Below are 23,216 nucleotides of genomic sequence, written 5' to 3'. Positions count from 1 at the left end.
GTTCCAGATAATGTGGTATAGTGATTATATCAGGTGAGGTAAGGCAGGAGCTTGTGTTTAAAGCTCTTGTTTTTAGTAAAAAAAAAAATGTAATTGGTGTGCATGGAGCATACTTCCTACCCACATCCAGACTGCAACCAGTCCTCTAGTATCTATGGGTATAGATGCCTAAAAAGCAATTGCTTGGTTATGTCCTTGACCCCTTGTCCACTTGTTTGTGATTATTTAACTGACTGACAAACCTTTTGTTCCTTGTCTTCATTTGACAAGAAATGTCTTGTTTACTTTGGCTTCATTTGAAAACCACTCCAGCTCTGTCTTCTGATCTTGTTCTGTGATCATCCATCTGGCTAACAGCAAATGGGATCTGAGTTTGTTTTACATAGTTACATAGTAGTTTAGGTTGAAAAAAGATTTCAGTCCATCAAATTTAACCTTTGAGTACCAGATGTATCCCTGAATGTTTTTATAGTCCTGTTTTGTAGTCATGCTGTACGGTCTGACGATTCTTCTTCTCTGCACCAATTCTTGACAATGTAGCTATGACCACAATCTCCAAGGCAATTGACCATGAGAAGAGATGGAGGCAATATATAATAAAAAGCATGTACTTAATGCAGAAAGGGATTTAAACGGTGGTCTATAGCCATAGGGGGAAATTTACTAAGATGTGTATTTTACGTCACATGTGATGTTGCTATGGGCAACCAATTAGATCCTGTCTACTATCTTCTAGAGCAGGCATTCCCAACCACGGTCCTCAAGGCACACCAACAGTGCAGGTTTTAGTGATATCCAGGCTTGGCACAGGTGACTTAATTAGTATCTGAGTGATTCTGATTAAACCATCTGTGCTGAAGCCTGGATATCACTAAAGCCTGCACTTTTGGTGTGCCTTGAGGACTGTGGTTGGGAAAGCCTGTTCTAGAGGGTGCTAAATAAATAAGTAGATTCGGATTGGTTGCCCATGGCAACATCACATGTGAAGTAGAATACACGTCTTAGTAAATTTCCCCCATAGTCTTCAGGAAAACCTTTTATGGATGTGTTGATTTTGTGACTTGACCAATATCAAGGAATAGTTTATCTACACTTCCATTTGTTGAAGATTTCTGCTATGGAAAAAACTGAAGTCGATGACTCAAGTCAATAGAGATAAATCTCATCAAGTATGCAGACACATGGAGGCTTATCTTCAAGATCGATCGGGTTGTGCTCTCCACTAATAAAACAAGGTATCATTCCATTGTACCCAGGGGATTTTCATAGTGAAATCAATAGTTTCTAGTAGAGTTGTAGTTGTTAAAATAACCACTTACAGACTCCTGAAATAAGTAATTTCTCATTTTGCTGTGAAACAGGTGCACAGTTTTAGTCAAAGCTTTTCCTATTTTAGAAAAGGTGACTTCTGAATTCTATGTGGAATTGGTGATTTCCTTCAATAGGTCTAAAAGGTGTTTTTAGGTCGCATTTCTTCTCTTGGGAAACTGATATTATAGCCTCGTCTGTATGGCATCCTTGTAACATTTTATGAGATACTGAACAGCCCGGGGAGATGAACATGGGTGAATCACGAGTACCACAAAATACAATCTAGTGCCCTCTCAACTGCTAACCATTTATAAGGGTACCTAATTAACTACGTTTTGTCAGACTACAAAATATCGTAAAATTTTGGGGATTTTGATTATTAATGTTCCTTCTCAGGAAATTATTTGTTTTCTTTCATTAAAGATGCGTACACACTGGGCAGTTTGTGGCCACCATGGCACACGACCTAGCACTAAATGCTCGATTATATAGTTAACAATATTGTTCTGTGACATCACAGGATCCCCCTGCTGAACATGCTGTCGATATATTAAACAACCCACGGGAGAGCGCAGAGTTGGTCGTTCAAAGCATAAACAATGGGAGATATTTTAAGTGATGTCGCTCAGAAGGGCCAACATTAGCGATCTAGTTTAAAAAAGTGTTTGCGCACCTTAAAGGTGAATTCTTTTGCCAGGGTGGCATATGACAACTCTTCAACTGAAGTCCTAATATTTCCTTGCAACTTCTCTAAAATTAAGTCATTGAGCTTTCACAAATAAGCCCATGTGATGTTGGCAATAACGAAGGCTAAAAGATCACGGAATGCTAAAAGATCACGGAATGTGTCTATTAAAACAAGGGATTGTGCTTGTTCCTTCTGTTTTCAGATATTTTACAAAGCGTATGACTATAGGAAACAAGAAATTGAAGGTGCATATGTTCTGGAAAAGAGGGCATTATAGATGGCTATTGAGCAACCTCAAGACCTAAACCGCTGAAGATATTTTTGAATAAACATACAATATATGTTTATAAACCGGAAGGTCTAACAAGTAGCAAAAACGCCAACTTAAAAATAAAGTTGAGTAATTTTTTTCCTGCATTACACTTCCAAGAAAAGACTTCATGATATAATACAGTATAAGCTGTTATCAAGTCCAATCCTTGAGACTAAGCTTTACTGAAATGTGTTTTAAACTCCTTTTGTGCAAAAGGTTGGACTCCTACAAATAGATTTCACGGCGACATTCTTAACTGCTTTATTCCCGTCTACCACAACAAAAGGAAAAACGATATGCTTGGTTATTTCATGGGGGCTCTACAGAAGGTCAAGAGAGAAACCATAGTATTTTGTGCACATCAAGGTGGTTTGCAGTGTATTAGGGGACACTTCTAGAACAGATGTGGTCTTTTGTCAATTCTGTTAACCTCTTCAGGGCTATTTGCAAATTAGTGTAAGTTTACTTTAATAATCATAATGAATGGTTGTTTTTAATTGCAAAGCTTTTTAAAGTGTAACTATATGTTTATAGACACACATTTATTCTGCACATTTGATTGGGACACCACAAATATTCAAAAACTATTTGTAATAGTAAAGCTGTGGGACTGTGACATGACGTGTGCGATTTCATAGTTGGATGCTGTTGCAGTGGTAACATGTAGTTGCAGCCTAAAGAGGGGAAGGACCAAGCCAGATTTTCAGCAGTCACATCAAAAGACAGTGTAACAATTCTAAGGTGAGCAAATAAACTGTTCATACAGATATGTCCTCTTATGATCTTGCAGCGCCACACAGCATACAAATTTCCACGCCCATACCCACTCCACCAGTGCCCCTTTTTTAAGGCAATCGTGGTGCAGCATGCCACAGGGCAAGCAAATATATAAACGGACCCCTAGAAACATAGAATTTGATGGCAGATGAGAACCACTTGGCCCATCTTGTCTGCCCCTTTTTAAACTTGTTCCCTCAAAACATATTTCATCCTTATATTTTTTGTAAGGATATCAATATGCCTATCCCAAGCATGTTTAAATTGCTATACTGTATTTGCCTCTACCACCTCTGATGGAGGCTATTCCACTTATCCACTACTCTTTCTGTGAAGTAATTCTTCCTCAAATTTCCCCTGAATCTTCTTCCCTCTAAGTTCAGTGCATGTCCTCATATTCTGTTGCTCCTCTTCCTGTGAAGAATGTCTCCCACCTGTACCTTGTGAAGACCCTTGATAAATTTGAAAGTTTCTATCATGTCCCCCCTTTATCTTCTTTGCGCTGAACTATACATATTAAGATTTTTTATTCTTTCCTGGTACATTTTGTGATGTAGGCCATGCACCATTTAAGTTGCCCTTCTTTGTATAGTCTCTTATGTATTTATATCCTTCTGGAGATATGGCCTCCCGAACTGAACACAGTACTCAAGATTAAGTTGTACCAATGGACCTATACAGTTGCATTATTACTTCTTTATTTCTACTGCTGATCCCTCTGTGCAGCCAAGCATCTGACTTGCCTTCTTCATTGCTTTGTTACATTGCCTACCTGCCTTTAAGCCACCTGAAATAGTGACACCTATATCCCTCTCTTTCTCAGTAGTTTCCATTATAGTGCCATTTATACTATATGACCCAAGTGCATGACTTTGCATTTTTTGGCATTAAACTGTTGTTACCATGCTCTTGACCATTCCTCTAATCTACCTAGATCATCAATCATTTTTTTTACTCCTCATGGTGGGTCTACCCTGTTGCATACATTTTGTGTCCTTGGCAAAAAGGCACATTTTACCATCAATTCCATTTGCAATATCACCAATAAAGATATTAAAAAGCACTGGTCCAAGTACAGATCCCTCGGGTACTCCACTTGTAACCTTTGCCTCCTTTGACTGAACTCCGTTTACTGCGGGTGCTGGGCGGGATCCCGACTGTCAAAACACACAGGCATGTTCCCGACGGCCGTCGGCTATTTTCCCTCCATAGAGGGAGAATAGAATAGGTGGCTCGCATATCCCACCGTGCCCGCAAAGGGCTTTGTTGCGCTCGCCTTGCTGTCTGGGTTCGGCCAGTTGGGATCCCTACATTGGGATAATAACTGTCTGGATCATGACTGTCAGACCCCTATACCACACCCGTTTACTGCAACTCTGTTTTCTGTCCTGCATCCAAGATCTTATCCATTCAACCATCTTAGAATCCAATCCCAAGCTTTCAAGTTTATTTACCAGTCTGCGATGTGGGACAGTGTCAAAAGCCTTATTAAAGTCTGGATAAGCTACATCTACAGCCCCACCTTGATCTATTACTTTGGTCACCCAGTCAAAAAAGTCAAGATTTGTTTGACATGCTCTTCCCCCAGTAAATCCATGCTGTTTCGGAGTTGCTGGTTTTGAGATATTCTACAACTTTGTTTTAAAGAGTGTTTCAATCAATTTCCCTACTACTGATGTTAAGGCTCACTGATAAATAGTTGCTTACCTCTTCCTTGCATCCAATTTTGTGCGGTGGGACTACCTTCGCTGTTTTACAGTCCTCTGGGATTACTCCAGTAGCTAGTGACTGGTTGAATAATTCTGTTATTGGTTTTACCAGCTCCCCTTTGAGCTCTTTTAGTATCCTTAGATGTATCCCATCTGGCCCCATTGATTTATCCACTTTCAATTTTGAGCATTCTGTTAGGACTTTCTCCTCTGTAAATGTACTTGTTTCTCCCTTATTTTTCTGACTATACTTACGACTTAACTGTGGCCCCCTTCCCCTCTTTCAGCAGTGAATACTGAGCAGAAATAATTGTTAATATGATCTGCTATTACATTGTCCCCCTCAAGAAGACTTGCATTCTCTGTCTTGAGTCTTATTACTCCACTTTTTGTTTTTCTCCTTTCACTTCTATACCTAAAAAAAAAAGTGTTCCCCTCTGACTTGGCCATTTTCTCCTCAGCCTGTGCTTTTGCACATTGGATTACCTTCTTAGCCTCCTTCCGTCTAACAAGATACACCTCTTTGTTCTTAAAGGCCAACTTTTTATCTTTCACAATACTTGCTACTTCTTTAGCAAACCACACTAGCTTTCTTCCTTTTCCTGGTGTTTTTCCTAACTCTTTTGACACAAAGTTCTCTGTTTGATCTCTACAGATTCAGCAATAGAAATGCAATGTTTTCTCATGTTGGGACAGAAAACGAGAGTGCATGGTGCAAACTGTGCCTCAGTTTGTTATAGTGTATTGGGCACATGCACAGTAATTTGCATGCTGCGCTGCATTGCAAGTCAAGGTCTTAATGGACACCTCTGTATGCCCAAGTAACTAGATCATTTGCCATCAACCTTTACAAGAAGTTTATTGGGGGTGTACATATATATATATATATATATATATATATATATATATATATATATATATATATATATATATATATATATATATATATATATATATATATATATAATGTCATAGGATTGCATAGTAATGATTCAATAATAAACACCTGGATAATTTTTAATTTCAAAATGATCTGCTCAATAAAATATACTATTTTTTTTTTATCTATAAAATTATAGTATATAGGATTTGAGGTGTATTTTTTTGTTTCTTTTCAAGCAGAAAGAATTGAGCTTTGCATCAATCCTTATGTGCTGCCATGAGATCTTAATCTAGTGGAAGAGGGTCTCATGAGTGCTCACTTTGCAAGCAGCTTCTCTAAATGACCCTTAAGGTGTTGTTTCTTGTAGCAATAACATCTGCCTGTCCAATGGGAGAACTTCTCTATGGCTTAAAAAAACTTTTTTTTTTTGGAACAGAAATATGGATTAATTGGTGCTGCACGCAACTTTTTTTTTTTTTTTTAAGATCACTCGGAATTGTATCCCCCTCCTCTTTGCTCTGATCAATCCATTTTAGAAGGAAAAAATATTGCATATCCCTTATCTTGTCAGACGAGGTTCTGTGGACCTATGTAGAACAAAATTATTCATGAAAATGGATTAATCTTTTGTACTGTTGGGACCATTCAAGGATATGCTCAAATCAAATATTTTCTTGCAAGATATCAAGAATGCCATTGTATGAATATGGGTTTATTGCTTCAGACATACTATCCAAAGTCTCTGATGACCTGTGCATTCATTTAGATGATTTATGGCAGGCAGAATAGTGGTTCCCTTAATACATTTGGAATAGTTTAACAGTATTTAAATAAAACCTATTTTTGTTTCAACTATTTGTATGGTTATAGTAAGTCTGCCTCTTCTTTGGGTCCACCAAATTCATGATGACTGCTACGGAGTTGGACAAGGAAATAGTAGCATTATTATGGTTAAATGAATTTCCTTGAAATAGTGTCCTAGCCAGATTATTCCCATCTCAGTTCTCCGTTTATCGTTGAACAACTTGGACAGTTTCTCAGAAGCTGCAGAGAGAAGCCGTAGTCACACGATAAACATTTGTGGAGGAAAGGGGGGAACCTGTTCTCAGTTGATAAAGGTTTTAAGTCTTTCATGATGGCTACCATGGAATATATAACTAAAAAAATACAGATCCATCTTTAGGTATTATATAGGGAACAATGCTTCCTACTTCTGTTTCCTAATATAATACAGCAGTTTTTACAGCTTTACTACATATGCATAGCATATATAAGCTTTATGTATCTCATATTTCTTTCTCTAGTATCGCCTAAGCCTATTTCCATATGCTTGTTTAATTATTCCTCATCCAAAGTATTTTGCCTCCTCCAGTCGAACAACTTCCCATCTTAAGCCGTTACTGATGTTTCCTACATCAATAGGCTGGGCTAGGACTGCAAAGCTTTTGCGATTTTTATTTGAAGCTAAACCAGACTACTTCTAATGATGTCCATTACCGGCCAGTGGGATTTGCAGGTTTTTGTTTAACAAATTGTAACTGAGAACCCATCTTTTGAGATCAAAAATCCATTTTAAAATTGAGACATGAAAAATGCCACAGACAATATTGAAGGGATAAAACCGATATCATTTTTTTTATGTTATGATCTACTGTAATTTTAAGTGTAGCCTTAGAAGTAACCCTCTTATATTGTGCTCTGGAGTTTATGGTAAATTTACAAACTTCGGGCAACTTTGATTTTTTTTTTTTTATAACACAATTATTAAGAATTAAGGGAATTTGATATTTTAAGTAAGAACTCGATCATATTCTATATATTTTCTTTTAAAAGAGTTAGACTTGTCTTTGGTGATTACAGCTTTCTTAGTAATAGTTGAATATTTGTTTCTGCTAGAAAGGCCTCAGTGTCAGTAAAACAAGACCTATCCAAAAGCAAAGGACATTTTATGAGCATTACTGCAAGATTCTACTAGTTTGCCTTCAGATAGTTAGCCATTGAGGGCTTGCCCTATGAAACATGCAGCATCTAATTCAATTCTTTGTTACACAGCTTTAGGAATGCCAGTGGCTTGACAGCGGCTGACCTTGCACACTCCCAGGGTTTTCGAGAGTGTGCTCAATTCCTCCTAAACCTCCAGAACAGTCAGCTGAACGGATTCTATTGCAGCAGCTCCTTAAATGGAGTTCACCTGAACAACTCCTCTAATCATTTTAATGGAGGAATAAACAACCGCAAGCGGTCCTTTCATGATTTGGAGGCCTCTAGTGTCAAGAAGCTTAGAACTGAAGGTGAGATATGTCTTTGCTGTTCAATGAGACCACCTACAGTTCCAAAAATGAGACCTGCATTATTCACTGTAGGGAATCCATAGAAATGTTATACCAAGGAGCACAGTCTGGAGATTATTTTACACTTTAGAGGTATTAATCATTAGAGTATTTAAAAATTCTGATATGCAAATTTCCATTAACAGCTGCTAGACATGATGATTCTGCTAGTCTGCTCGTTTATCAACCTGGGTTGTAAAAACGTGATTATAATACAGGCAAAGTTTATTTAAATTTCATAAAATACATATTTTACATTTGTTCAATCTCAAAATTGTGATTTCTCTTCTCAAGTGTAATTATTCCGCCTAAACATCCATGTATTTTCCAAAAATGACTTTTTAGTCAAACAACCATTTATTGTTTAGGTTTTTAAGTTCCACTTTTGGATCGAGGTTTTGTTATTCACTTCCTCTTTTGTATAATCTAATCCTCTTCATTACCTGAAAATACATCAAGGAATAATTTACTTTGTTGGGCAAAGTTAGTAGACACTAATTTTATTTATTTATTTTTTATTGTCAACAATGGTAAGACTTCTCACTTTTTGACCTATTTATTATTGTGTGCAGCGGGGGGATACATATGACTAGATCAATTCATATTTCATCTGGTGTGGGAGCTGGTGCTTTGAAATGCAACTGTACCCGTGATTAGTAATGTTGCTAACCCCCCGTTGCCTGCTTTGCATGTGTGACCTGCAGCCGCTGTTCACAAAGTGAGAAGTTGAATCCTCCTTTGCAGCTCTGTATCACATTCCTATAGAAATTATGGTGTTTGTTGCAGACAGACTCCGGAAACTTGAAGTTTGGGGAATGTTAGGTGATTTTGTGGGAATGGATTGATACAAAACCATATACTCCGTATTCACACTAGAGTTGGTCTCAGATACAAAACCATATACTCCGTATTCACACTAGAGTTGGTCTCAGTATTGCAGTAGAATCCAGCACGATCTCCCCTAATATGCATACAGGGGAGACATAATAGGACAAGACATAGTGCAAACCAGTATGGTATAAAAGCTTTTTAATCTAAAAGATGCACTTACAAAGTGTAGACGGTTAAAAGAGCATAATACAATGGTTCCCAGGCAATACAGCATGCAGGTTGGTGTGATGAGTCCTCTTCTGTTCTGGGTCCCTTGGTCCGGTACCAAGGGGGGCTCAGTCCAGGGTTCTCCTTAGCTGCTGAAGTCCGGTCACCAATGTCCTTATTTCTCTGTACCACGCTTAACGCGTTTTCGGAACGCCAGTTCCTTCCTCAGAAGCGTATGTACCGGACCAAGGGACCCAGAACAGAAGAGGACTCATCACACCAACCTGCATGCTGTATTGCCTGGGAACCATTGTATAATGCTCTTTTAACCGTCTACATTTTGTAAGTGCATCTTTTAGATTAAAAACCTTTTATACCATACTGGTTTGCACTATGTCTTGTCCTATTATGTCTCCCTTGTATGCATATTAGGGGAGATCGTGCTGGATTCTACTGCAATACTGAGACCAACTCTAGTGTGAATACGGAGTATATGGTTTTGTATCTGAGACCAACTCTAGTGTGAATACGGAGTATATGGTTTTGTATCAATCCATTTGTATTTAAGGCTAATCACCTTTTATGAACATAGCAATCACTGAGCGCTATTTTTCAGACCCACTTCTTTCTCTGGTTATAGTTGACTTCTGGTTAGCATTTATTCTCTGGTTGGAACCAGTATTTCACTAGAACTATTGAATCCGCATTATTTATACCCAAAAATCGTGTTGTGAACACAAGTATATATCCCCATGCCTTATGGATTTGTAAAAGTTTGAGCATATTTGTTGCTCCCATCCTGACTGCACTCCTTGACATGCATTTATCTGCTTTCAATGTGTGTTGGTTCAGGGACCACCTGACTTGTATTCTTACAGTTTACCTTTTTTAGATCTATTTATAAAGTTAATTTAAAAAAAAAAACAGATGTATAAATGTATTGAAATTATAACAACTGTGATGAGGAATCTATATAAATGTAGTCATTGACCCTTGCCCTGTTCATGTTCATACTGATGTTTAGTCTATAGATTTTCATTTTCTCTTTTACAGTGAGCAGCTTTGTCACAAGTCCACCCAAGTACATGGCAGGAGGGATGGAAGATGATGAAGAGAACATGCATGTAGAAACTCACTCAGAGATATCAGGTGGGAATGGGCACTTTTCTGACAGATGCTCCAACACCAATGAAGATCTGAATCCTCAGGAGAGCACATCTGTCAGACCAACAGATGCTAGTTTTTGCCCAGTGTCTACAGTACAAACACCCTTCCGCTGCATCAGTCAATATGCTTATTTTTAAAATGGTCTCAAGTCTTAACTGATGTTGACCATATCAACCTTAATCCATTTGTATCCTAGCATTTAAAATATATTAGCACACTAAAGACTATTGGGTGTATTTCTTGTTAAAATAGGAGTATTCCCATACAGCACTGTTTTTACAAAGTATGATGAAGATCTGCTTACCAGTGTCCATCCTGCCATTAGCTTAATGGGCCTCAATTATTGAGCCTAATGATTTTTACCCCCTTTTTTGACCAAGTGGATATTCATTTTAATAAACTGTAATTTTGATGACATTCACTGGACACTTATACTGGCATGAAAGTCATTAAATTTAAAATCTGGCTAAAACGTAACTGGAAGCACTTGTTTTGGCTTGTATGAAACCTGTACAGCTTGTAATATGTACGGATGTTTTGGTGCTGTCAATAAGTGTGACTTTTCAAAAGCATAACCCCTAAAGGGGGACCCAAGATACAGAAAATCTTTTAGGAATAACACTTTAATTCCCAGAGATTAAAGCAGTCTAAGGGAGTGTTGTATCAAACTAGTGACATTTGATACAGTCATGTATGATAGCATTTGTATTTTCTTTTTGTATTTTTATACTTTTGGTTATTTTTATCTTATGATTTTTGTCTTCAAAGAAACAAAGTTAGTGCCCATTTACCTCTAGGTATCTATCGAACAGCATGATTCCCTTTTCAGTAATAAATTCTGAAAGAACTTACAACTGTGCCAAGATTTTATTTGCAGTAACTGGTTGCGGCATTCATCCAATTAGGTGTTGCAGTCAAACATGGCCCCCACAGTTACAAATGGTGTAGTCATGACAGCTGGGATATCTAGACAGGGGGTGGAAAAAAACATGGAAAACTCCCTTTTATTAGGGGTTCTATTATCTCTCAGGTCACTGTCCTTTGCCCTGGTCTTGTAACATAAAATTGCATCAGTATAGTGCAATTTGGATCACTCCACTATAAGCCCTTTATTTTTTTTATATAACTCCCATTGCTACTCTCTGGATGTCAGCAGGATATTAACAGCTGTAAAAAACATTTCTAGCCTTTTGGAGTGGCAGAGGCCCAATACATCGCTAACCCTGGGACATTCATGGATCACTAAAGCGGTGTACATATTTTTGACTATGCGATTTGCTTTGAATTCTCCAAAAGCCTAGAACCATACAATCTTGACTATGTTCACTTGTGATTTTGACACTGCTACATTGACAAGTGACATACTCAAGATTGCCTTGCCTGCAAAGTTCATTTATCCACGCGACACCGACCTAACGGGGCCGTGCATCGGTATTGCAAGCAGGGGAAACACTATAGAGTCACAGTTGGGACATGTTTGGTACATCCATTGTAATGGGTTGTAATATTTTATTTTGTGTGTGTGTGCGCGCTGAGAATACAGTCCTTACATCATGACATATTGTAATGTTGACTGTAAACGAACCTCAATTGATTGTTTTAGCAAAATAATTTATGTCCATCTATTATGGCGACCGCATTGCAAATAAATTATATGTGCATGTTTACTGAATAAAACCTTATGTGATGAACGGTGACAAATAAACAATGTATAAACACTGTTCCACGAGCTACACCACAAGGGATGGAAGTACTAGTGCATATCACTCAAGAACTTCATTATCTTTTTATAATAAAAACAAAACAAAAAAAATTCTACTTTTAGGCCTGAACATTTTGGTGCTGAATTGAATTCACAAGATATGGCTGTAAAACAGATTTGCATTCATCTTTGCATTGGCCCCAAAGCCTTTATTAATGTTATGTCAGTTACATTTATCTTCAGCCTGTCATTATAGCTACACAATACTCGGATAGATTTTCCCTTTCTATGGACAAATGCCATCTTTATTGTATGTTTTACTTTATCTTACCTTACAATGATATGTGTACTGTGGTTTGTAAGAAGAGTTAGTGTACGCTTTGGGCCGTATTCAATCTTGGCTGAGTTTTTCACCAGGTGAAAAAAACGGCAAAGGTTGCCTATCTGTATTCGCCCATTTTTGAGTACATTTTCGCCATGCTATTTCATTGTTTAAAAAAAAAAATTTGGGGGCGAAAACTGATATGAAATCGCCTAAAGCACTGGCAGTTTCACCAGATGTTGGGGCTCTCGCCGATGCTAGATTTTTCACCCATGTGAAAAATCGGCACAGGATTAAATAGGCAAGTTGAATTTTCCCCAAAAATTGCAGATTTTTCACCTGGCAAAAATTTGTCCTAAGATTGAATACTCCCCTTTGTATGCAAATGATGCTTGGTATATATGGCCTGCTTCAGAGTTGATTGCAAAAGCCAAATCTTCCTCAAATGGGTAAAACCATGAGCACTGCAGCTGGGGCAACTGTAACCTGTGCAGAGAGAGAGTTAAGGTCCATACACACGTAGCCATTTCGGCCTATTTTCTAAGTGATCTGACTAGATCACTTAGAAATTAAGCACGGATTGCTCCCTGTGTGCAGGCCAACGTGTCGCCATTGCCTGTCTAGATTCTGACTACATGCAGTCAAAGTCTAATGAAAATGCCAGTGTTCTCACCAGAGAATACTGGTCAGCACACACCGCTGGTGCATCGCATGTGTGCCATCTGTGATAAAGCACCTCGCTCAGCACAGGGCTCGAGATTTGGATGGGGTGTGTTCAAACTAAAATCTAAGTTGCAGTGTAAAAAAACAAAAAAAAAAGCTGCCAGTATTTACCCTGAAACAAAGTAACTTACCCAAATATTTAGGGGTGTGCACACGTTTTTGATTTTGACAGGTTTTTGATTCGATTTTGCTTATAGAAGCAAAATCAAATCGAATGGTCTTTTAAGATGCTTTCGATCTGCATTCAATTCGATGCGCGCTCCCATTTCCTCTATATCGAAAAGAAAGACACTGCAGGCAAGGAAATATCGAATTCAATCCAGTAAATCAAATGTGTACCCTGTGCCTCGTAGGTAAATCGAATTTGATATTGAATGCAAAAGTGCAGAACGAATGTGAAAGCTAAGGCCAAATCGAAAGGGGGTGGAATCGTCAAAATCTAAAGCAAATCGAATTGAAAGTAAATCGATACGTGTGTACACACCTTCACTCTCTGCACATGTGCACTGCAGGTGGTGCAAATGTAACATCATTTTGCTCATTTTGAGAAAGATTTGCATTTGCGATTAACACTGAATCAGGCCTGTAACTGAATAGAAAATAATACAGCAACAATTGTAATAAACATGAACTAAAAATAGAGAAAAATTATTGTCTGTACAGGTTAAATATTCCCTAGAATTTTGGATAATTCTGTATTTTGGAATATTTTTATATTTGAATGAGATATCTTGAGGTATCTTACATTTATGTTGTACAAGCACATCATACACATGCAATACACACAAATATATTTTATTTGTGCATGAAACAATGTTTTAAAACATGAAACAAGTTTGTGTACAATCTCAGGCACTGAATCTGAATGCCAAGCAATCATGTCCTTGCACATATTTAGTGCCAGTTACATGTTATTTCCCTAGTAGTGCCAGTTACAGATGTCCCCAGTAGGTTTTTAGCAAAAAATAAAAAGTAAAAGTACATTTTGGAGACTATGGTTTTCTGAATAATTTGGATAATGGATCTTTGGATTTGGGATCCTCAACCTGTATTCAGTACAGATGGTGTGTCCTCAATACATTTTTTTTTCTTAGTGGTTATTCTTTTAGCTGTGGTATCACAATTACGGGTAAGTTATTGCACGATCGCCACTGGTTTACGCTGATCATATTTGTTACCTGCCCTTTTAGGATATTGTGAAAAGGAGTCTTCAATATTTTAACCAGTGAAAATAGGGAAATCAGACTGTACCCCCCAAAAATGGCAAAGTAACATAGTATAACAATATAGAAGTATAGTAGAGGGCAGAAAAAAGAATTTGGGGACTTTAAATGTGTTAAATGGCTTTAATACACATTATTGTCTTTTAAAATCATTGGAAAAAAAGATAGAAACAGATTATTTGTGTAAGTGACATTTTGGGTCTAAAAAAGCTTGCCAGAACTGATTACTCCCAATTGTAAGGCTAAAAACACTTCCATCACTTTTCACACCAAAACTGACCTTTCTTTGTTGGCTAATTAAAAACTTCAAAGTGCCTAGTTGGTCACTAAGGGGATCTGAACAAAAATAGTGATTGTCTCCAAATTATCATCAGCTCAGAGATGTTGAATTATCGAATGCCAACAATTGGATAACTGCGATAAAGTGGCCAAAATGGGTTACCACCAGTGTTCCCTCTAAGCTGTGCGCACGTGCGCGCGCACACAACTCGACGAGCGTGCGCACAGGCATTACAACCGAGCGCACAAAGCAGCAGTGGTCCCTTTTTGCAGTTGTGGACTCAATTAATGTGTGTTCCACCCATTAACTACATTGTGTGCTGTGTTTTGAATGTTTAAATGTTTAATATCATTTTGAAGTAAAGTTAACACAAATGCTGAACGTCATTTTCCAGTTATATATAAGTGACGCACAAAAATTTAAATTTCCTTCCAAAGTTGCACAGCCAAAATCTTTTGCCGCACACAGTCTTCGTAAAATTAGAGGGAACATTGGTTACCACATCTAATAGTACCCGCCCCACCCCCCAGCGAGGATGCTGCTGTTTGTACCACCAATAATCCGGCACATTGCTGCAACAGTGGCTGCCGGATTATGTGCATTGTATCTGTAATTACAGTAGAGTACTTTATTCTAATACACAAGTTTTCATTATGAATCTTGTAGAGGTGACCCTGGAAGTAATTCTTTACAGTAGTTTAGGTTGGTGAACCCCAGTACTTTTGCAGCTTTAGAACTGCACATGTCAAATTTTATAGCACTGTTAAAACTCTGCACTATTCCAGCAGTGATAAGTACGGCAGTGTTTAATCTACACATTAAAATGCTTTATTTAACAGGACCTGTCGAATTATAATGTATTTCAGTTGAAAGCTTTTTTTATGGACATTTGTCTAATAAAAACTATACATTTGGAGTGATTTAGACATTCGGTAAAATGATCTGTATCATTCATCTGTATGGGATACGGTCCCTACTAAAGTCAACATGCATTGGGTCGACGTGAGTTTGTAACGGGTTTTTGAGCTGACAGGTGGTATTTCACACCCTACCATTCACTACGGCATGGTGGGAGAATAAAATAGTGTGCCCTAAGCATGGCAAGTGCAGCGGTACACAGGTAGTGTCTGTCGACATTATGGACAAAAGCCTTGAAACTTGTCGACATTTTGACTTGACCTTCCCATTGTTGACCTAATGCTTGTGTCGGCTTAACAACATTGTCGATCTTAGGTTGACACCTGAAATAGGTCAACAGGGCTAAGGCCTGTCGACCTTCAGTGGTCAACCCAATGCATCTTGACCTAAATTGGCTCGACTCATTGACCCATCCCCATCTGTATACATGCCTATATGATCATCACTTGAGTCTGATTTGTGTGCTGCAGTACCTTTTCCTGGAGCTAAATATAATCCTTTATCATACTTTTCATCTACTATAAACCATCTTGAAACTATTATAACTGAAGTAACTTTGTTTACTTTAAGGCACTGCAATTTTGTGCCTTGTAAATGTTCAACATGCGGATCAATGGCAAGCACAAAGCCAGAGCATATTATTATGCTTATCGTGGCTTACAAAGTTCAACTCGCCCATTTTACAAACGTTCCAGAATATTATCTAAGAAATACTGTAACTGGTATCATAGCTACTGTAGGGTGGCATTTGGTGAGGGTTAAAATGTAAAGCGTGAAAACTGGGATATGACTACAGTATGTAGTATTCTACATGAGATGGGTTACTATGGGCAAACTCTTGTGTTCTTTTACACAGTTGGCTTACTAGTCCGCTTTTGTCTTGGGGTGCCCATACACGGTGCATTTTTCGGGTGCGATGCACGTTCCAGCACATATCACATCGCACAACACACAAAGTCTGTGCAGCCCATGCATTAAGTATCTAGCACAAAATAACACGCTGCAGGAGCACAATGTATGCTTTTTGTACTAGATACAATGCAATCTAGCCTTTAGGCCTAATAGCAATTAAATGACATCTGTGCAAATCTCTAGTGGGTACAAGTGTTCTTCTTTCTTGACACCTTTGAAACCAAGCAAGCACTTGTGGTGGACCCACAGTTCTGTGAAGATCAAATTTGGGACAATAGCAAATCTCTTCGCATGGGGTCATCAACAACTGCTTTGCTTGCTTCAAACAGTCTAAGTAGGATCTGTGGGGTGGGGGTGGGGTGGAATCCAGTCACTGGAGTATTATTGCAGGCAAGGAAGAATTTAACTTTTATATCAGTCTCTACCAAAAGATGTATTTTTTATTTTGTGTCACAGTAAAAAAATTCTAGGTCATTAGTATAATTAGGCAGCCTTGATTACTTATGCCACTTTCTGACCCAGTTAGCAGTTGCAATGTATGTCCGACTCCCAGGGGGAAATTTACTAAAGGAAATTTGTAAAAAATAGGTGTATTTGTATACAGAAATACACTTATTTTTGACATTTACTATACCGAAAATATGGCTATTCGTATTCATAGCACATAAATATGAATACGAATTGCCGTATTTTCGGGATAGTAAATGTCAAAAATAAGTGTATTTCTGTATACAAATACACCTATTTTTTTTTACCAATTTCCTTTAGTAAATTTCCCCCCCAGTGTGCAAAAATTGTAATTAGATATTGTATAAGAAATTGAATGAAATCGCTGCTTTCTATGTTTGCACACGTGGTTTTGTGTTGTGACAGGTTTGTTTCTTAATGCAGATCTGAATGGTAGCAGGCACAGTACGTTAACAAATGGACAAGACCGTAATGAACACATTGCCCCTCTTGGCGAAATGGAAACCAGTCCTACCAAATGCCTTCTGTCATCCAAAGGATTCTGCAGTGTCACAAATGGGAACAAAGAGAGCCCTGATGGTCATGGAACTTTCACCGAGAATAAGACGGAAGCTGCCACTTCCCAATCCTGTGGCTCTTTGCATGTTAATGGTAGCCCTGGTAGTTGTGTGACTCCTAGGCCTTCCTGGGGCGAGGGGATCAATGATGCATTGCAGTATGGATATTACCATGGCTTTGGTGATTCTGCTGAAAGCTTTCCAGAGTTCAGCAGTCTAATAGATCACACTGATTCAGTAAATGTTGAGCATAGGTACAAAAGTACATTCATAAGCACACTTCACCAATATCAGGGATTCTGAGGTTACCCAATTGCCTGTAAGAAATACTTTTTCAATAATGAAACATTTCAGTACTAAATCTTATAACTGAACATATCGCAGATGCAAGACATTTCTGTTAAAATGAATTTTGGAGGTTTTTATTTTTGGCTGGTTACACTTCCAAAGAAAATTTCCAGGCAGTGCTGCCCAGCTTCATAATTTAGGTAATTGTCGCCATTTCATAATTCCCCATTACGTTGTCACTTTTGTTAAAAGCAGCTTTAAATGTGAAAATGACTTTTTGGTACATGTTTAAAATGTTCATTGATTTTTGTAGCACATATAGATACAATAAGTTTATCAATGCACTTCTGTAGGGACATTTGGATCCCTGCAATGTGAGAAAACATACAGTAGACTGGTATAAGGGCAGGCATTTTGTAACCCGTAAGTGCTTTTTTTGTTGTAGGCTAGATCCAGTTTTATAAAAATTGTAGTTTCTTTTATAAAATGTTTAGATTCCTAGGCAGCTAACCAAGTGGTAACTTCATGCGTTTTACTACCGTTACTGCTGGTAAAACTTACTAAGAGTTGAGTATCATTCTGATTGTTACGGTTTTTTAATAACTAAATCTGTTGCATCCACATGCAAGTAATGTGGATAACACATTTCTGAGTACATTAAAAATGCATTTTTACTAGCCGCATTTTGCTGCAGTGATATTGTGTACCTGACCTAAAGGTTACTAGCTTTAGAATCCCTGTCTGTATTTGCATTACTTTATTCTTGCTATATACTCATATTTAATGATGAGGCTGCTTCCCTTATGTCACACTTAGCTATTCATGCTAATCATTTAAACCCAGTTATGTTGAGGAGCAACGCTGGTGCTTTGATATCATGAACTTAGGAGGAGGGTGCAGAACGTAATGTATCAAACACCAGGAAATTGGTAGTACAGTACCTCCTCCTTGGTCTAACCATTGTCTATGTAATGTTTAAAAAGTGAGCAGTTAGCTTTTTGACCATTAATACATTTTTTTTTTCCTATGCAAAATGTTTAGGAAAGTGGTAGATTAAGTTTTTTGTTTCAGTGTATTTTTGTAAAAAGATGTTAATAATTAATTACTATGTGCCTATGTCCATTGTATACGGTTAGACTGCTTATTCCATAAGGAGTAGATGTATTGTATTGAAAGTACATTTTTTGTTTAAAGGACAAGTCCGCATCTAGTGGAGCTTTCATTACCTAATTATGCCCCCAAAGTTATTAAATAACGTCTTCACTAACTGACATTATACTGGGGGGTTAAGTTTATCTACAGCCCTATAACTGAGCTTTTACCCTTGCTCATGGCTTAAAGGTGAGGTTAACTGTTGGGGAACCTCCATTACTTGCTGTAGATTAAATTAATGAATTCTGTGAGAATGTGGACAACTTGTGTAGCAACTTTTTTTTTTTTTTAACCTAAGAACAAAGGTTCCCTATTCATGTTTCATTAATACTCGTTCAGGATTGGGATTGTTTTCCTTTGAGCTGTCCTATGTTAACACAGCCAAGACAATATTGGACTGCCTTTGACTAAGGTATATTGGAGGCTACAGGATATGTAATGTAAGCCTGTTGTCTTTATTACAGCCTATAACAATCTGAACTTATACGGTTTAATTTTAAAATCTTACAGGACAAGTCTTTAAAGGTCTCCTAATATAGGGGCAGATGTATGAAGCTTGACAAAAAAAATAAAGTGGAAGGCGATAATGCGCCAGCTAATCAAATTCCAACGGTCATAATTCAAACATAGCTGATTGGCTTGGGTTGTTATCACCTTCTGCTCTATCTCTTCACCAGGCTTAATACAACTAAACCATAATTTGTTATGGCTTCTGTGGTTTTTTGTTTTTAGCTTAAAATCATTGCTTTTTGTGTCTGCTTGTTCTCTCGGTATATCTATATTTGCTGCAAGTGTTGCTTTGTTACTGCTGACATTGCCACTTACTCAGTGCAAGGACTGTTAGGAGGTGCCAGATTTACTGCATAATGATATTTGCTTATGTAACAATTTTTGCTTTGAACTTGTCTTTGGACAAGGGTACAACCTTAATTCCAGGGAGTAAGTTCAGACCGGACTAACAGAATTACCAGTTCATTGACTGATAGTTGGCTGAGCTTGTAATCAAACTCCTGTTGTAGCATTTTCATGTAGAGCTTATAAATGTAGCTTAGCAGAGCTGACCAAGCAATATATAAGCCCGTCCTCACTGAGTTGGTGGCACAAGCATTTTTGTTTGAAAACTGACTGTTTACCTTTATTTTTATTCGTTTTTATTTTTTACTGTTGAACATTGCAAAGGGAATGCATGTGCCCGAATGTTTGTTTAAAAATAAATAAAGCTGTTCCTACATTAATCATTGGTTCTGCATGATTTCTCCTATGTTCAGGTTATGTTCCCTTCTATATATACTGCAGTGACATGTGCATTATATCACGTGGAAGTGCTTGTGAAAACATCAACCTAGTACCGCTTTCACACTGCCAAAATGTTTCAAAAACCGGTATTTTTAAACGGTATTTAAAACGGGTCTGAGCCCTCACATTGCAGTAGATTACCGTTTTAAATACCGTTTAAGTACCATTCACATCAGTCAACCCGTTTAATCCTCTGAACACATTTCAAGGCAGAATGCAGGGGACAGCCTATCGCAGGTCTGTAATCTGTTGTTTTTACTAAATACCGTTTCAGAGCCATTCTCACTGTCAACCCGTTTAATCCTCTGAACACATTTCAAGGCAGAATGCAGGGGACAGCCTATCGCAGGTCTGTAATCTGTTGTTTTTACTAAATACCGTTTCAGAGCCATTCTCACTGCATAAAAAAACGGCTCTGAAAAGTGTAGGACTTTGCTTTTTAAACGTTTTGAAATACCGGTTATCTTTAACCGGTAAATCAACTCTGGCGCTTTCCCACTGCAGCCTTAAATGTTTTGAAATGGGAAAAAAACTGCAATATACCGTTTTAACAAGTGCGGTGTGAAAGGGGTATAAGATGAAGGAATAGATTACATATTAATGTTTGAATTTGTGGATTTAGCCAAAAATAAGATAAACAATGGAAAATATGAAAAGGGTGTATACAGCGCTTGGGTTAGACTGAATAAAATGACACTAACACATATAAAAATTAGTAAATATTTAATAATGAAAATAGAGAATTCTCTAAAAAGAAAAAAAAAATTACATTGGAATGGAGTTCCTGCTAGCATGATGTTTCCATTGAGAGGAATGAAAACATTTCCATGGCACCAATAGATTGCATAGTTTCCAGACTGACTGAATAAGAAATGGTGAAGTCTCCTTAGCTGGATAATGGTGGTATGGTAGTGTCCCGGAGATTGCCCAGTGGTGGATCCAAAATTACTCAGAAGCTATGTGCATGAAGGCAGTCTTGGAAGTAAAAAATGCTGAATTCCAGCTCCTGACACGTTGAAACGCATTGAGCGATATCATTACCCTGTTCCAGCTTGCACCATTGAGAGAGCAAACCAGACCTTCATTCCGGAACAGTTTAACTTCCAACCGGATCCTACAGCCTCAGATCTATTTGCAGTGACAAGCCAGGTATTCATATACCACCAAGACTGCCTTCATGCACACAGCTTCTGAGTAAATTTGGACCGCCAATGGAGTCATTGTGCTAACAGGAATTCTATTCCAATTTAAATATTTTATATTCTACATTTTTTACTTTTTAGAGAATTCTCTATTTTCCTTTGGTATCTGTCAAATATAATTTATTAAATGTTTACTAATTTTTTATATGTGTGTCATTTTATTCAGTATAACGTAAGCACTGTATACACCCTTTTTTCGTATTTCTTCATTAAGGGAGCTTTACAACTTCCCCATACAGCAGCTGTATCTACACTTGTGGTTCTTATTTCCTATTAAATGATGGAAAATAAAGTGCAAACAAAATAGTTTTACATATTCAGAGCAAACTACTGTGTTTTAACACTTTGACTGCCAAGGGAATTTTCCAAAATAGGTGTGAAAATTGTCAGGCAAACATAAATCATAATTTTATATAGGAAATATCTTTTTTTTTATACAGAATTTTTATTTGAACTTATATAACAAATGTGAGCGACACTGGCCTTTTTGGTGGATAGTTTGAACATTTCTCAGATTTTGGCACTCAAAGGTTAAATAGCAAAAATATTTTATTCTCTGACATACAAATAAGGAGCAACATCTACAGTAGTGCTAAATGTAATGTAAGAGCCATCTGCACACCCCATTAATAGTGTAATGCTGCCACTTATATGTATTAGGGAAGATTTATCAAAACTGCTAAATAGGACCAGTGGGGATGTTTCCCATAGCAATCAGATTCTAGCTATCATGCATCATTTACTAGAAAACTGAAAGCTAGAATCTGATAGGTTGCTTTTGAACAGCACATGCACTGTTTTGTCTTTGGTTTGAAATTTCCCCCTTAATACTTTTAATAAACCCGATCTCCTCTGTAGGCCTCCCCGACCACCGTCTGACTTCAGAGATGCGGCATATTGCTGGGTCGCTCCAGGGAAGGACCAGTGTCCAAATCCGAGATGCGATTTGCCGCTTGCAATGTAAAAGGGGTAGTAGGCTGGTGGAATATGTATATTAAAAAAAAATAAGTGTGCAGTGAGTTGTAAATGGGAGATGTACTTAGTTTTATTTTTTATTTACTATTTTGTGTGTAAAGCTGGCCTATACAACTAGTACAATACTGAGGCCTGGGGATTGAGGGAGCTGGTCCTTTTATTGCTGTTGGACAAAAACTCCTATGAAATTATAATGCTGCTGCTCTCCAGTGAATGCTCCCAAAGTATGAGGTGTGTCAGATATCTGCCGCAATGGAGGTTAACCATCTTTATAAATTATGGCTGCATTAAGTTAATTTGTTTTCCTATTAAAGCATGCCGTTCTGGGAACCCATGCAACAGCATGGTGTGGATGCACATTACGGCAGATTGTTGGATGATAAATAAACACAATTTACTTAAGCTATGTGGTAGTTGGTGGACACGGTTGTGTTTGCATGTTTTATGTTGGGTAGTCACCGGTCCTGATATTGCTCATCACGTTGACCATAAATAATCTGATTAGGTCCTGGACCACCAATGTGCTCCTATCAAACTGCATGTTTTTAGAATCTGAATGAAACAAATTGCTTCTGTATTGAGCTATAATATATATAGCTTGAAATGAATTGTAATTGTATGTTGAACCATCCATATTGAAAAGATATATACAAGACTGCAATACTTTCTTCAGATAAATACAGGTACAGTGCCAGGTTAGTATGAAAATATAAACTCTTTCCTAAAAAAAAAATCACCATTTCCATTTTATGCGCTTTTATTTTGAAGAACTCTCATGGAGTCCATGAAAAACCCAGGATTTCAGCAACTGGCTGTATGTTTCAACTAATCTGCTGAGGAAAAGCAACAAACACGTCTAAAGACAGGCTAGGTGTCTGTTAGCCGGTTCTGTTCTTCCCCAAAGATTAACACAGTTCGCATGTGAATGAAATTTTATTATTTTATCGCGAGGTTGCTGGTTTGTAGTAGGATGAAGGAAGAA

General features: G+C 37.7%; 1 protein-coding gene across 1 annotated transcript in view; it reads left to right on the top strand.

Moving 5' to 3' along the window:
* The window catches only part of ANKRD10 (ankyrin repeat domain 10), a 44,724-nt gene extending 24,728 nt beyond the window's left edge, over positions 1–19,996 (top strand). The window contains exons 4-6 of the mRNA XM_083168682.1: positions 7,734–7,972; positions 10,103–10,198; positions 17,188–19,996. Of these exons, the coding sequence (XP_083024808.1) occupies positions 7,734–7,972; positions 10,103–10,198; positions 17,188–17,624 (772 nt within the window). The 3' untranslated portion in view covers positions 17,625–19,996. The remainder of the gene's footprint in view (positions 1–7,733; positions 7,973–10,102; positions 10,199–17,187) is intronic.
* Positions 19,997–23,216: the final 3,220 nt, after the last annotated feature.

This window comes from Crinia signifera, chromosome 2, assembly GCF_055691185.1.
Source record: "Crinia signifera chromosome 2, ASM5569118v1, whole genome shotgun sequence".
Lineage (NCBI taxonomy): Eukaryota > Metazoa > Chordata > Amphibia > Anura > Myobatrachidae > Crinia > Crinia signifera.
This window is presented reverse-complemented; position numbering and strand designations above follow the sequence as displayed.